The 15514-nt window shown below is 57.1% G+C and overlaps 1 protein-coding gene across 16 annotated transcripts in view; it reads right to left on the reverse strand.

The window, feature by feature from the left end:
- The window catches only part of MYO18A (myosin XVIIIA), a 102053-nt gene that overhangs the window by 46745 nt on the left and 39794 nt on the right, over positions 1-15514 (reverse strand). For 7 of the 16 annotated variants that reach the window (XM_043903250.1, XM_043903253.1, XM_043903249.1 and 4 more), the window contains exon 3: positions 1719-1754. The exons of 5 other annotated variants lie outside the window; for them this stretch is intronic. In XM_043903250.1, coding sequence (XP_043759185.1) covers positions 1719-1754 — 36 coding nt within the window. Of the gene's footprint in view, positions 1-1718; positions 1755-3182; positions 3261-5367; positions 6010-8354; positions 8415-9895; positions 10850-15514 lie in introns of those variants that run through there. 4 more of the 16 variants (XM_043903244.1, XM_043903247.1, XM_043903246.1 and 1 more) reach the window with 4 other exon arrangements.

The raw sequence follows: 15514 nt of genomic DNA on the forward strand, positions 1-15514 counted from the left end.
CCTGGCAGGGGCTGTGTTCAGATGCACACGCCAGCATACTGTGCCCCCTCCATGCCTCCTCAGAAGGGGCCCAGACCCATATGGATGTGCTGAGGCCATACAAGGGCATGAAGCAGCGTGGCTGGGGACATGAGGCGGGGGCGGGGGCAGCACTGCTCTGTCAAATATAGGAAGAAACATGCATGCCACACGAATGGACATGGACATGGGTATAAAGGGGCTGGGAGCCCCTGGAGGCCCAGGTGGTCACCAGTCAGAAAGAAGCATTCACAGGCACTGTCAGGGCATGGGGCTGCCAAACCTGGCATCCCCTAAGATGACCTGAGCTGGGCAGAAATGGTGCCTGGGGGAGCTGGGCAAACGGGAGAGGTGCTCAGCTCCCACGGCCCATCAGGGTCCTTTTGTCTTGTGGGCAAAAGGGCAGCAGGATTCATCCAGTGGCCTCGTGGGGAGATGGTCACCGCCCCCCATGGCATGAGGAGTCCTCAAACTAGCCCTAACCCCCAGCTCTCTGGGGGTCCCCAGCTCAGAGGTATAATTAGTCTCTTAGAGTCCCCTACCCTCACGAGGCCTCTGGCCAACATATTGACACTGCTCTGTGATACTGATCTTCTGGGTGAGGGATCAGAAAGGACAAGGGCAAATAATAACAATAAGTATTTTCTCTATTACATTTCTTGGAGCTGAAAGAAAAAGATCTGTGTCCTACTCCCAGGGTAGACTCCAGCTTCAGATCACTCCCTTTCCCTTGCTTCAGCCCTCCCAGGCTATAGAGTCAGAAGGCTGGCTAACACAGTGGTCTCTAGACTCTGCACATTGTGGACTGGTGAAATTACCCCTCAAACAGGAGGATCACCACCATGGGGCTGCCAGCATTTTAATAAGACATCTTTTAAAAAGGGCTAGATATTTATATTTGAAAAAGATTGGCTTTATAAAACAAAATTACTTTCTAAAAAAAATCATGAGACAGGTGAAACATTTGTCTTGAATGGGCACGTTGTAGGGGTCAGATGTTTGGCAACTGATGACATCAAAGGATAAGGGCCTCTAACTAACTCAACGAAGTCCTTTAGGGCTAATCCGAAGAGAGGTTCCCACACTGGCCAGCAGGGGGAGACAGAGGAGGCACTTCTTCAGGCTCCAGAGTGGGGGTGGGGGCAGAGGTGTGGGGGGTGGGGGCGCCGGGTAGAGATTAGGCCTTTTCAGCTGTCTCTACCCAGAGCTGGAGCCACAGGAGACTCGGGTTCCAGACTCTTCCCTGGGCTGGGAAGATCCCCCGGAGGAAGGCATGGCAACCCACTCCAGTATTCTTTTCTTGCCTGGAGAATCCCATGGACAGAGGAACCTAGAGGGCTACAGTCCACAGGGTCACACAGAGTCGGACACGACTGAGCAAAGACACACACCCAGAGACAGCAGAAACTGAAACAGCTAGGAACCAACACTCTGGCCAGGCCCTTGGGCTTCAGTGGATGAGAACCTCACACCACAGAGGCCTAGACATTCCTCCAGGGCTGGACACAGAGCAGCGGCCCTAAGTCCAGCTCCTGGCATCGCCTCCCCCGGGGGGTCCCCCCAGATACCGGCTGGGAACCAGAAGGGGAAAGAGGCCTTACACTCCAACACGAGGCCCGAGCACAGACGCCAGCCCAGGTAAAGGCCGGGGGTGGCGGGTGGTCACCGGAGGGCTCCTGAGGGGGGCAGGAGTGCCCTACCTGGCTGTGGGCAGGAGAGGCGGCCTCAGGGTCCAGCTACCAGCGGCAGGCAAAGGAGAAAGAGAGAGAGAGAAGAGGGGTGAAGACAAGCAGGATGTCCACGTGTCCCCTTCAGCAAGCACCCTGGCCAAGTAGGGGGGAAGAGGGATGCAGCGCCAATAGGTGAGGGGGCTGGCTGGGGCAGGTGCATTGCACCCAGGTAAGGAGGGGCCCTGGGTGGTGAAGAAACACTTGTCACCATCAGACTCTTAGTGCAGATGCACGTCTGATAGTGCAGATGTTCCCTGCGGCAGGTGGCAGCCTCCCTGCCTCTGGCCGCAGTCTCTCCTGGTATCTAGTCCACTCTGCAACAGCCTCCTCTTCTGTGTTGCTTGGTCAGGCCACCTCACCACCCTCAGGGCCGAGACCCCTGGAAGCCTGTGGTCTGATGTCCCGGGAACTGCCCAGCCTAGCTCCCCTGTAGCCACCAGACCCCAGCACGGTTGTCCCTGGCCTCCAAACACCCACCCGAGGGTGCCACTCCCCATGCCAAGGGCGGTCTTTCAGACCGCCTGTTATCCCTGCGTAGCTCATCAAACAAGACCACCAGCAGCTGGATGTCTAGGACCCCCTTTTCAAACTCCCATGGCACCCTGCACCATTCCCACCCCATAGCATTCCCACCCCACAGCATCCCCGCACCACTCCCACCCCACAGCATCCCCGCACCACTCCCGCCCCACGGGACCCCCGCACCGCTCCCGCCCCATGGGACCCCTGCACCGCTCACACCCCACAGCATCCCCGCACCACTCCCGCCCCACGGGACCCCCGCACCGCTCCCACCCCATGGGACCCCCGCACCGCTCACACCCCACAGCATCCCCGCACCACTCCCGCCCCGCGGGACCCCCGCCCCACGGCACGCAGAGGCTGCACCTAGCCAGGTGCACCTGCCAGCTAGCTGCCCAAGGACCACAGACTGGACAGAGCCTGGGCCAGCCCCCACCTCCCCATCTCGGTCTGGTTACTCCAAGGCTTTTCTAGAGACGAAGGGGAGGCAGCTGGCCTTGGACCTTGCCTGTGAGAAATGGGCAAGGAGTTCAGAAGCCCACCTGGGTCTAGAGAATCAGGGCTTGATCCAAAAAGGAGAGTGACTGCTCCCTGCCTCACACCCACCAGGTCCTGGCACTGAGACAGGCCCTCCGGGGCAAGAGACTGGGGCCAGAGGAGCCGGCTGGATCTCCAGCCAAGAGGGGCCCCTCCCGTGGGTTCCCTGGAGGAACAGGCCTCACTCTGCTCAGACCCCCCGCCCTGCCCTTCTCTCATTTCTTCACATGGGAAGCCCACATGAGGGCCTCCAGGCCCCCAGGGAGACCCCTTTCCATGGCCGGGTGCTCCTACACACACGAACACACACAGTCTGGCCGGCAGCCCCCATAAAGGGACCAGGGACTGGGAACCACAGGTGAGAGGCAGCATTACTGGAGCTGTGAAGATCCTCTCGAGCCGCCGGTGGGCCTCCTCTGGCGGGGTCAGCCAGACCTCAGGGGCAGCTCCAGCCTAAAGGTCAAACCACCATTAGTCCTGGCCCCAGGGAACGTTAGGGGCACAGCACACCAAGCTTCTAGCTCAGGAAGCCACTGGGACCCCCGTGGGTAAGTGGAATATGGTCAGCGAGGCAAGCAAGGCACCACTTTAAGCTTTTAAGCTATCAGATGAAAATAAAAGGGCTTCCCTGTGGTCTCAGAGGTAAAGAATCTGCCTGCAATGCAGGAGTCGTAGGAGGCAGAGATTCGATCCCTGGGTTGGGAAGATCCCCTGGAGGAGGGTGTGGCAACCCACTCCAGTATTTTTGCCTGGAGAATCCCATGGACAGAGGAGCGTGGTGGGCTACAGTCCATGGGGTCACAAAGAGTTGGACATGAATAAGGCAACTTTAGCATGCACGCATGAGAATAAAAAAAAGGTGCCCGGAGCTCCAGGGTTAATTCTTTCCACCACCTTAACCCTTTCAGCTCCTAGATGACCCGTTCTCCCATGCATCCTCTGGCTCAGGCCCCAGGCCCAGGAAACACATGGCTGAACTCCAGGTCAGGGCCCCAGCCCCAACTCCACCCTAGAGAGAGGCAGGAGGCCAGAGAGCCAGAGGGAGGGCAGCCGGCCCAGGACCAGGCACATGACCCTCTCTGGCTCCTTGGAGGTTCTCCTTAGGGGCTAGCAGTTCACCTCACGACCAGCCTGTCTGGCCAAAATGTCCCTGCCAACTCCTGAGTGCCAGGTCGTCACTTCCCTGAGGCAGAATGGGCCAGGAGGGATGGGGGAGCTGCGGCTGTTCCCCTCTCAGCTCTGCAAAGCCCAGGAAGAATGGAGTGGGGAGCAAGGCGGGTCTGGGACCTCAGGAATCCTAGTGGGTAGCAGTCAGAGAGGCAGGCCTCCAGGGCCTAGGGGACAGGACAGGCCTTTGGGAAGTGCCCTGCCCCCACGTCCCCGACTGTCCCCTTCCAGCCAGAAGGAGCAGAGAGAAGCGGTAGTGAAACTTGGCATGTACCCCACTCCCCTGCGCAACCCCATGAGGCCCCAGAAGGCTCACAAAATGGCAAAACTTGAAGAGAAATGCCCCCCAACCCAAGGACCAGCCAAGCAGGCATCTTCCAGGGATGGCCGGATGGATCGTCCTCAGTCCTCCCCTGCGCCCCTCAGCTTCCTGTCCCACCCACAGGGCACTCTGTGGACAGATGGGGACCCCAGATCCAAACGGGGCCCACTGTGCTCTTTGCCACTCAGGCCTAGAGTTCCTCAAGAGTCCTGCTGCCAGAGGGGACAGCAGGGGACAGTTGTCCAGGCCTGAAGAAGCCGTGACAGCGGGGATGGCATCAACAAGCACTGTTATCAACACCACTATGTGCTCAGTCGCTCAGTCGTGGCCAACTCTCTGCGACCCCTGTGGACTGTGGCCCGCCAGGCTCCCCTGTCCATGGGATTTCCCAGGCCAGAATACTGGAGTGGGTTGCCATTTCCTTCTCCAGGGGCTCTTCCCAACTCAGGGATCGAACCTGCATCTCCTGCCCTGGCAGGTGGGTTCTTTAACACTGAGCCGGGTGATCATTTTCTCGTGGAAATAATGTGTTTGATCACGGGTTGCTGCTCATTATGTACATTGTATGACACTCCCAAATACAAAAATCACCCATTTCCAAAACACCTGTGGCCCCAAGGGCTTCAGAGGAGAGATGGTAGACTGAGGTGAACCCCATGCAACAGCGGAAGGCTCAGAGATGCTGAGGGCCCACAGGAGTGAGGGGCTGGGGGCAAGGTGTGAGCACAGGCCACCTGACCTCAGAAATTCTTTCTACCCTCGCAGCGATCTGCTAAGACTCTGAGGGGTGGCTTGGGACGTGGCGCCTCCTACTGACACGGTGCGGGGCTCAGGGCCAGGCCCGGCCTCCCATGCAAGAGTGAGAAAAGAGCAGCTCCAGGCGGTCACCAGGGCTCCTGGGTTCTGGCATTCAGTAAACGCAAGCCATGCAGCCCTGCCGTCGGCACGTGGCCCGGGCCCAGCTTCTTTGCAGTCATGCGGGGCTTGTGCAAAAGAGCCTGGGGAAGCTGACTGCCAGCCCTCCGTCGAGGGCAGTGCGGGGACTGGGCAGTTAGTGACACACTCGGGTACCTCCTGCTGCGCGTCGGGGACTGCTGACTTGTTCGGCTGCAATCCAGTGAGGTTCGACTTGAGATTCGGGCCAGCCGAGCCTGGGTCCGCCCGCTCTTCCGGTGGGGCCGGGGAGCCTGGTTTCCCCGAGGAGCCTGGCTCCTGGTTGGAGGGCTTCTCCGCCTTCCCAGGAGACTGCCTGCCACGCGGCTTGTGGTCCTTGCCCCGGCCCCGGGACATCAGGCTCCGCAGGCCCACGGAGAGCTCGTCTTTGGGCGCCTCCTTCTTGGCTTCGGGCTTAGGCGGAGCAGGGGGGACAGGAGGGGGTGGCGGCTTGGGGCCAGGGGCTGCCTTTTCTCCCTTCTTGCCTCGAGCCGGGTGCTCAGGGGATCGGACCCCTCTGGCCGGAGGCTCCTTGGCGCTCCCAGGCTCCTCGCCAGGCAGCACCCTGCTCACCACCTTCCTCACTGCATTCGCCACCCTCTTCCGGGACAGGCCCTGGGCCTCCTCACTGGGGCCGTCCGCTGAGGGAGCCGCCGGGCCGTTCATGGCCGGGGTGGACGCGGGGCTCTTGGCTCTCTGGGGAGGCTCGGAGGGCACAGGGCTGGTGGAAGGCTGAGGACTCTTAGATGGGCCACTGCTGCCCTTTGAGCTGCCCTCTGGCTACGGTCACACAAATACAGGGAGACATTAGCAGCAGGCCCTGTGTCCCTGCCCACCCTCCCCAGAGGAAGTAAGAGGCATACCCTCACGCCTGGTCACGGAGGAGACCTTCCATTCATTCAACAGACAACACAAGCTCCCAGAGGCCGCCCCCAGGAGACCCACGTTCTATCCTCCAGATAGAACAATTGCATCAAAGAGTTTGGCTTCTCTCTCCCATAAAGCACGGGCAGGTCACCTGCTGTCTATCTCCAGGCTGAGCTTTGAGAGGCTGGCACAGGATATCCAAAGGCCCAGGAGGCACCCCAGCGTTACGGGCTTACGTCAGGATAGCAGTCAAGCTCGGATCCAGGGAAGCCCACCCCCTCACAGCCCAAACACAGCAGAGATGCAGCACAGTGAGGCCAAACACTCATTCGCACCATTAAATCCTGCGCCTAACTCTGGGCCTTCCTGCCTCTGTGGTCCTCCTCTGACCCGGCTTGCTCAGCAGTCAGCGCCAGAGCCTGCCCATCCCAATGAAAACCACAGCCAGGAAGGAATTCTCGGGCCTTGGACATGCCAAGTCTCTTCCCTCCAGATTCCTCTGGTCTGTGGCCACCATCCGCTCCTCACCCGCGCTCTCCAGGGCTGCGGAAAACCAGTGCTGGCCCAGGAAGCTTCCACCTCAGCCTGCTTTCTGCCACTCTCCCTGCTGTTTTCCTTGTGCAAACCTCTCAAGGGCTGGAGACCTCCTGGCTCCCAGAGTGTGCATGGGGAATAAGAGAGGGCAGCTGCGGCACTCAAAGGGCTAAGCACTCAGCCCACTTCTGGGCACCCAGGAGTCCCCTGGAGACGCTGCGACATTCTGCCTGGTGGGGACAGTCTGCGGTCCCCAGGGATCACCACTGGGGCAGGGCAGACCAGGCTGGCTAGTATGGCAGGGCAGTTTCCTGCAAAGATGGCCACCCTGCCTGGGGCAGCCAGGTCAACCTAGGGGCCCCTTGCTGGTCAGGTAAGCCGCTGCCATTCATGAGATGTGCTCGAGTCCTCATTCTCCCAAACAGTGACCTTGGTTCTAGGGTATCCCTGGGTGCCAGGCTCTGAGAGGGGCTGGCAGCCACTCTGATGAAATGCAGGAAGGCGCTCAGAGCAGTGGACAGACCTCTGGCTGCCGTGTGGATTGAGACCCACGTCCTGAGCAGAGCTGAGCCAAATGACCTCAGGCCTAGCCTCTGCTGCAGGGGTGGGAAAGGGAGGCCTTGAGGAGGCCCCCTCCTCAAGCTCTTGGGTTGAGAGTGTTCAGTGGGATGTAGGGCCCTGCAGAGCTGATGTGACCCCCACTGCTGGGTCCCATGCCCCACTCCCTTCTGGTTTTCCTCCCATGCCCTCTAACTGAAGCTGATGATCACAGTGATGATGCTAGTAACTGCTAACATCATATGGAGCTTATTATGTGCCAGGCAGTCTTTTAAGCACTTGACATCTAATTCTCCCTCCAGAGCTGGCATGCTCTAAGGCCCCTCCCTCACAGATCTCAAACATATCCCTTTGAAATCACCCTGGCCTCACAGGACTGCTTACAAATCAGGTAGAAGCCATTAACACCTGGCTAATCAAATCTCCACCCAAGGAAGGGGGGCAGGGGGAGGGCAGGCACCTTCTGGGGTAACGAAGTTAGGATCTATTCCGTGACCCAGCAGTCCCGGAGCCCTGGGCGCTCCTGCCCGCTGGGCCAACAGCAGCCCTCATCTAACTGCACATCTCTCTCCCCTCTTGCCTTAAAGGTGTCCAGCTTTATTCAGGGTCTCTGTCCCTTTATTCTGCCACTGTCCTGAAGCAGAATGACTGGTGGGGGTTACGGCACCGGGTGGCTGGCGCCTACCTCCGGGTCGCCCGCACCGAGCAGCTGACGGGGTCTTGGGAAGAGAAGGCAGCAGCTGCAGTGAGATCCCTCCCCACCTCGTCTTGTGCCACCAGAGCAGGACGCAGAGGCCCAACAGCTGAGCTCTCATGTGACACTCGCCCACCTCAGAGCGATCCCACCCATGCCTCTCCGGCCCCAGAGAGTTCGGGAAACCAGGACCATAGGAAGGAATGAAGGAGAGGGGGGTTAGGGAGAGGTCCCCAACATGCCTGGCACTGCCAGCTCCTTCACACACCCTGGGTTGGCATCACATTTGCCGTTCTTCCCATCACTTTAGTGGCCTTCCCTCTAGCCACCCCACACGGGAAGGGTGTGGGAAGGCTCCAGCGGGCCTGCTGGCTCCATGGAACTGCCTCCCAGACACAGCCTGCCTGGACACACAACTCACTCACTTTCTCTCTCTTTCACACACACACACAGGTCTGGGAGAACCACTTACAGCCCCTTCCTCTTTGGCAGGAGGGCCAGGCTTCGGGAGAGCTTTATCCTCCTCTTTAACCTGAGGGAGCAGACAGAAGAGGTCACTGGCAGGTCAGAGGTCAGGGTGGGGAGACACAGGAGGAAAACATCCAAGCTGTTGCTCCCTCTGAGAGGCAGAGCTCCTGAGTGCTTAGGAGTCCTGGGGCTCCGGACCTGGGCAAGTTATCCTACCCTGGGGTCAAGATTGTCCAGGGACAACTTCAAGGATGAAGCATCTCTGTGGGGGATTAAAACCACGGATCCTTTGCCTTCAGTGACCGGCCATGTGGCCCACGTAGGTTGCCTACAGAAATCCACCCATGAGAGTGACATCATGGCCTTGCTTATAGGAAGGATCCAGCGAGTTCAACTCAGGCTAAACTACAAGAGCCATTCCCAGCTCAAACAGGAGGTGGTCTGAACAAGAGCCCCCTGACCCCAGGACTGAGGTGGGGGAAGGACCCCAGTGTATGGGGTCGGCAGAGCTCAGTGTGGGGTGAACAGGCAACCCAATCAGGCTGGCCTCCAGGTCGGTACGATTTCCCCAGCACAGTCTGTGTGCCTTCCCCACCAGCCAGCGGAGCTCTGGCTGGAGACAGGAAGTCGGGCAGAGGCAGGAATGCAGGAGACCAGATATCTTCCCAACCTCAGACCCACAGAACTCTGCCAACCATGCAGTTGAGGGAGGCAACCCCAAGGTTGGGGGGTGGGGGGGAGGAAAGGAGGAAAGATGCCTGGGCTCTGGGGTCTGTGCCCAGCCTGGGAGCTGGCTGGCCTGAGTTAGAGAGGAAGAGCAGAGTCAGGGGCAGACAGCAGCGACCGTTACGTATCTGGGAAAAGAACAGACACTATGGCCGCTCTGATGGTTCTTTCAGCTCAGAGCCTGGCCCAGATCAGACCCAGAGGGCCAGGCCTCCGGTCTGGGTGAGCATTCTCCTCTCCCCCTCACTAGCATCCCTCCCTTCAAAAGCTCAGGCAGTCCCAGTGGCTTTCATTTCTCTTTTTCCCCCAGTCACTTAGGACTAGAGGAAAAAGACAGATCTGTCAGCAGGGACAGGAGAATGGGAAGGAGTCCTTTATTCCTAAAGGAAAAGATCTTAGAAATGCATCCAGAATCATTTTAATTATCCACCCAGGGGGACTCTCCGTGTGTAATCAGGGTCCAAGGCTAATTCTGAGCTCTAATTAGCAATGCCTGGGGGCACTGACCAGCATGATGGCTGCTGCAGTTTTAAAGCTAATAGCCCACAGAGCTATTTTCAGTGGGCCCAAGCTTCAAAGTTAGCTCACACTGCCACGGACAGAGGGAAAAAGGCCATTATTCATCAGAGCGGACTCCACGACTTTAGAAATTTGGGACTGGAGCAGAGAACAGGCAGAGAGGAGCTAGTGGAGAGGAAAGGAAGGAGAGTCTAGGTCTGCACCTGACGCCCCCACAAAGGCCCATGCTACCCATCTCCCATCACACCGTGCATTAGTTCCAGGGCACACGGGTTAGAGGGTCAGCAAGTGTTCACACACCACCCAGACACACTCATCACGGCACGCAGTGCTGTCAGCTCGGGCCCAGCGATGGCCCAGACTCCCAAGTCCACTCCGTGCCCTTCGTCAGCTCCAAGTCTGTCCTCCTTCTGTGTGGCTCAAGCTTGGGGCCCCGAGGGTCTTTCCCAAGTGGTGAGGCATGGCAGCCCCCTGAGATGGCTGGGACACCAGACGCAGCTCTGAGCTCAGGTCTGGATTTAGCCTGAGGCTGACTCACCGCCCCTCCCCCACCGAAGGGTTGAGTCTGCTGGAGGTCATTGCCCAGCTGGGGCCTGTGCATAGCACAAAGGCACGCGCAGGTCTGCGGCCTGAATCACCCTCTGGCCCCAGGCAGCCAACTGGCCCAGCTCCCCACTCCTGGCTCTTTCTCACCCTCCCCATCACAGACCCCAGACTCGGGGAGACCCAGTCCTGAGGCCAAAGCCTCAGAAGCCAAAGAGCCAAAGCCATTCCCAGCGGCCCCTTCACAGCAGCTCAAGTGCCCAGGGGTGAGTCAGAGCAGCGGCGGGGTGCAGAGGGCGTGAGGGGTTAACTTGGAGGGGCACCCGTGGGACAAAAGGCAGCTCGGCTTACCAGAGGTGGAGCTCAGGGGAGGAGCATGACCCAGCAGAGGAGCCCATCCAGGCAGGAAGAGGGAGTTCACGCCCCACCCCCGCCCCCTGGTCCTTCTACCCAACCCCCCAATACACATGCCCCAGTCCATCGCCAGGTCCCAAAGCTCCCTCTCCCACCAGCCAGTCTCCTGCCTGCACACACCATGCCAAGCACAGAGGAAAAAAAGCACAAAGATTTTGAAATATAACTTTCCTTTTGCTCCCAGAAGGCAAACCTTGATGAAAAGGCCATGGTGCCGAAAGCAGCCCACACCCTGGGTCAGAGAAGAAATGAGGGCAGGCTCTCTCAGGGGCTCGGAGTCTTCCTAAAGACCAGGACCTGCCGGGACAAAGACCATGGGCCACAGGGGAAAGGAAGAGTGGAGTGGAGGGGGAAGGATTACGAAGTTCCAAAGGTCAGAGACGGAGTAAGGAATAAAAGATTAGAGGAAAGAGAAGACAAAGTGAGGTACGGGACCTTGACCTTCCTGCCCTGGGCAGCTGTGTGTCCTTGAAAAAGCCGCTTCACCTCTCTGGGCCTCTCCGTGGAATTAGGGGATGGGCTAGTCCAGACAGTGTCTAAAGTCTTTTCTAGGTCTGGTACCCTAGGAGTTGGGGTGAGGACAGGCACATGCGTGCATGCTCTGTCGTGTCCAGCTCTTTGCAATCTCACGGATTATAACCCGCCAGGCTCCTCAGTCCATGGGATTTTCATGCAAGCCCTTAATTCAGTGAACCTGCAGGCCTGGGAACCAGGAGGGGATTAAGGAAGGACTAGGACTCCTGGGGCTTTGCCTTTTACCTGCAACTCACCAGCACCTGCCAAGGGTAGGAGGCCTGGGGAACAACAACACAGCTGCCCCGTCGGGGCGTTAGAAACCAGAGCGGGTCCTCTCGAAACTCAACAGGTGGAATCTGCCTCAGCCCAGGGAGAGGTCTCATCTCAAGAATCTGTTCAAGTCAGCAGAGTTTAAACTGGTTCATTCTTATTCTTGTTGTTGTTTAGTCACTAAGTCATGTCCGACTCTTTCGACCCCGTGGACTGTAGCCCACCAGGCTCCTCTGTCCATGGGATTCTCCAGGCAAGAATACTGGAGTGGGTTGCCATTTCCCTCTCCAGGGGATCTTCCCCACCCAGGGATCAAACCGTCATCTCCTGCATTGGCAGGCAGATTCTTGACCACTGAGCCATCAGGGAAGTTTCTACCCTACTGTCAGGTCATATTCTAGACTTTAAGTTGGCTTGTTTAATTCACTGACTCATCCTCTGATGCCCTGCTCCGGCTCTCCTGTGTGTCCAGAGAGGAGCCCGTCAGCTTCAGGCTCTGAGGACACCGGGCTGCCTCCTTGTCAGCCGCTCGGTCCTCAGGAGCATCCTTCCGACCACAGATGTAGGCTTTTCGCTGGAGGAAATTCCTTCTGTGGCTTCTGTGCTCAAGTGCCCAGATCTTCTCCTCTCTTCCTTATCACTAGATTTTAACTAAAATTAGAATCAAGAAACACCTGTCTTTGTCCCACAAAGAACAGGTAAGGAATGCAGTCCCAAAGATGGTGGCAGCATCTCTGCTATAGTCACCTGCATCTCTCTCTGCTCCTCTAGCAGAACTGAGATCTGATGGTTCTGTGGAGCAAGGGTGCCTGGGAGCAACAGCCTCTCTTCTCTGACCTGTCCTTTCACCTGTCTCTGGTGAATTCAGACATTTCCAACAACAACATTCATTACTGAACATGGAACACCTGCAATGAGAAGAGCCCTGTAAAGGTGTTTTATATGTATTTTTATATATAAATCTTATAGCCTTAGGATAGGAGAACCACTATTATTCCCATTTTACTGACGAGGAAGAAGACTCAGAGATGAAGTCACAAAGCTGGTAAGTGGTGGAGCTGGGGTTTCAACCCCAGTGGCTCCAGCTGCAAGCCTGTGCGGCTCCCTTGGAGGCCCATCTTTTCTGCTGTGTCAGGCAGGGTCGGGGGGCTGAGTCATCCTTAGTGGCCAACTCTGGTTAAGATCTGCGTCAGCATCGAGCTTCGGGAGGCCTGGGTCCAGCCAAAGCAGAGATTAAGAGGGCGGAGCTTACCAGCACTCAACGTGCCCAAACTGAGTTTCTGGACTTGCGAAGGGACCACGACCCCACCACTCTCAGGCTCTGGCCGCCACCTGCCTCTCTGGCACTCCTGGTCTCTTCTCTTCCGGGAAAGGGAGAGAAACCAAGGCTCACCAAATCCTCACTGTGGTACTCAGCACAGTGGTAGGTGCTTCATGCTCCCTCCTCACCTAATCCTCACAAAACCCCACTTTCTAGGTAAGGAAATGGAGAAGGCGAGTCACGTGCTGAGGGCTCCCCAGCTGGCGGGTGGGAGCACTGCGATTCACAGCCAGGATGGATCTGGGGAGCCGCTTGTGCTGTCTAGATCACTCTCCAAACTGTGATTTCCTCATGGGCAGGACTCTGTTTTTACTCATCATACTGTGGACACTTAATAGATGTTTGCTGCCTGGCGGTCCTGCAGTGGGGGTCCTCTGCACAAACCTCTTATTCCCATCTGGTCTCTTGTGCCAGCTGTAAATTATCGAGGATAAAGCTTGTCCATCCTGATTCCCAGGGATGTAGGGAAAAACAAGGGAGGTATAATCTCTAAATTTAGCAACAATAAGTAGATAGTAAACCCAATTGCCATGGGGATGAGGGGAGGGCAGGACACTCTGAAATTGCTTAGTAGCTCTTTGCGAGCCAACAGTAGCCATCCCGTCTTCAGGAATGCATAAGCAATGAGCTGACTTAAGAGAAACCACCCCCACCCCCACCCCCACCCCAACACACACACACATACAAACCTATGCAAAGAGGCACCCTCTATAATAGCCCTAAATTGGAAAGAATTAACTGCCTAGAGTGGGAAGGGGGTCAGGTAAACTGTGCTAAATCAGTACAATCCATTGTTATGTTGCCATTTAAACTAACAAATATGTGGACAATGTAGCCATATGGAAAACTCCTCCTAAAATAACATCAATCAAAAACACTAGAACCTAAATAGTAAGCAAACAGTGATCATAACAATCTTGTAAATTGTGCAAATTAGACGCAATAGAAACACTTGGTATTTATTGTGTTATGTATTTGTTACTTACTATTTATTTCTATTATAAAGATGGCAAAACAGTCCATAAAAAAGAAAAAGCGGAGGAGATAACAGCCAAAAACATTTGTTCTCAAGGGGGAGAAATCCAAGAAATGTGTGAAGAGACCCAACTACCCTCTGCCCTGAAGGCTTCCAAGGCTAGGGCAGGCTGGGTCTCACCCTCTGCATCACGAGCAGGACCATCCGCCCTTTACTTATGATCCTCTGGGTCCCTTGCAGGAGGGAACAGGTACACAAATGCCTCTAGGAGAATCAGTCCAATCACCAGGCACCCTCCAGGCATGGAGTGCTCAGCCTGGACAAATGCACTGAGGCCCAAGTGTCCATGCAAGACATCCACCCCAATGCAAGCCCCCAAGGGCAGTGGACACCCCAAGACTGAGTGCCTAAAGGAAGAGAAGATCCGCCACTTGTGACCAAGGAGCCTGGCAGCTCTCCCCTCTACCAACACGGTCCCATTTGAATGCAGAGGGTCACTCCCAGGTGACCCTCTCTCTGCTAGTCCTAACCTAGCACCAACTTATCTAAGGATGGGAGAGGAGGGTGGTGGTGTAGGGAAGAAAACCAGTAAGAACAGTTAGCCTTTACTGAGCATGTACTGAGTGCCAGGTACTGTGCTGAACCCTTGACATGCATTATCTCAGTTAATCCTCACAACACCCCCTGAAGCAGATACTAGTATGATTCCTACTTTACCGATGAGCAAAAGGAAGCTCAGAACTGACCTGTCCAAGGTCTCATGGGTTCACATAGTCAGACACGACTTAGCGACTGAACAACAACAAAGGTCTCATGGGAGCAAGCAAGCGGCTGACTGGGACGTATACCCAGGTCTGTCCTCCAGCAGGAACCTCGGAGGCTCATGTTAGGGGCCAGAAGGTAGCCCTGCCCCCTCCCTTCCTTGGTTCACCTGCGTCACTGACCTCCCATGACACCTCCTGCCAGAGCAACAGTTTGGGTAGAAAGCAGGGGTTTTCCAGAGATGGCCTTACCCCTCCACCTGCCCGTGACTGCCATAAGCTTTATACTGAGCTGCCTGGGAGGAATGGGGGGAGCGCTGCCAGGAATGCCCTCAAGGCCAGGCTGCCAGAGGAGAAAGGGGAGAAGAGTTTGGCAGGGACAGCCTGGCTCCTTCGGTCCAGCCTCCAGCAAGAGCCCTCCTCCGGCCCAGGGCGGAACAGAAAGCCGCCGAGTGCGAGGCCACCGCCGGCCGGGCCAGCCTGGAGGAAGCAGGTGCGCTGGGATGGCTTCCTGTCAGCACTGCAGTTGCAGAAGGCCCAGGCTTCCTCTTCCAACGGTCAGACCTGCTGGGGGCCCCCCTCCTCTGGGGATCCTCACTGCCTACCTACAGGGCACTTTGCCAACTGCCTGGCCATCATCGTGCATGGCCCCAAGTCTGTGACCTGGTGCCAGAGACCTGGATGCCCAAGGTGGGCAGGGGTGCGGTGGGTGGGGTGTTAAGCAGGAAGCACCCACTCCCAGGGTGTGAAGTCTCTCGGGCCCCACCCCCGGCCGCCCACACACCTCAGCGCTGCTGCCAGTGTTGAGGCTGGGGCGGGGCAGGCTCTGGGTACAGGGGGACACAAATGTTCTTGGGCACATCTCAGGCTCCTGATCCACCTCCGCCAGGCCAGCTCCTAGACTCGGCCAACTGCTGACACAACTGAAAACCTTATCCTTGGTGGCCAGGAGGAGCGGCGTGGGGGGAGCAGAACACACTGGAGGCAGCTATGTCTCTCCTCACTTGCTTTTTTAAGGAACTTACTCTTCTGAAGTAATCTCTGCTAAAAAAGAGACCTGTAGAGGGGTCAGGGCATCCCCGAGATGCCATCTGTGCCCCGTTTGAGAGTCCAGTTCA

The sequence above is a fragment of the Cervus elaphus genome, chromosome 5 (assembly GCF_910594005.1).
Source record: "Cervus elaphus chromosome 5, mCerEla1.1, whole genome shotgun sequence".
In the NCBI taxonomy this organism is placed as follows: Eukaryota; Metazoa; Chordata; class Mammalia; order Artiodactyla; family Cervidae; genus Cervus; species Cervus elaphus.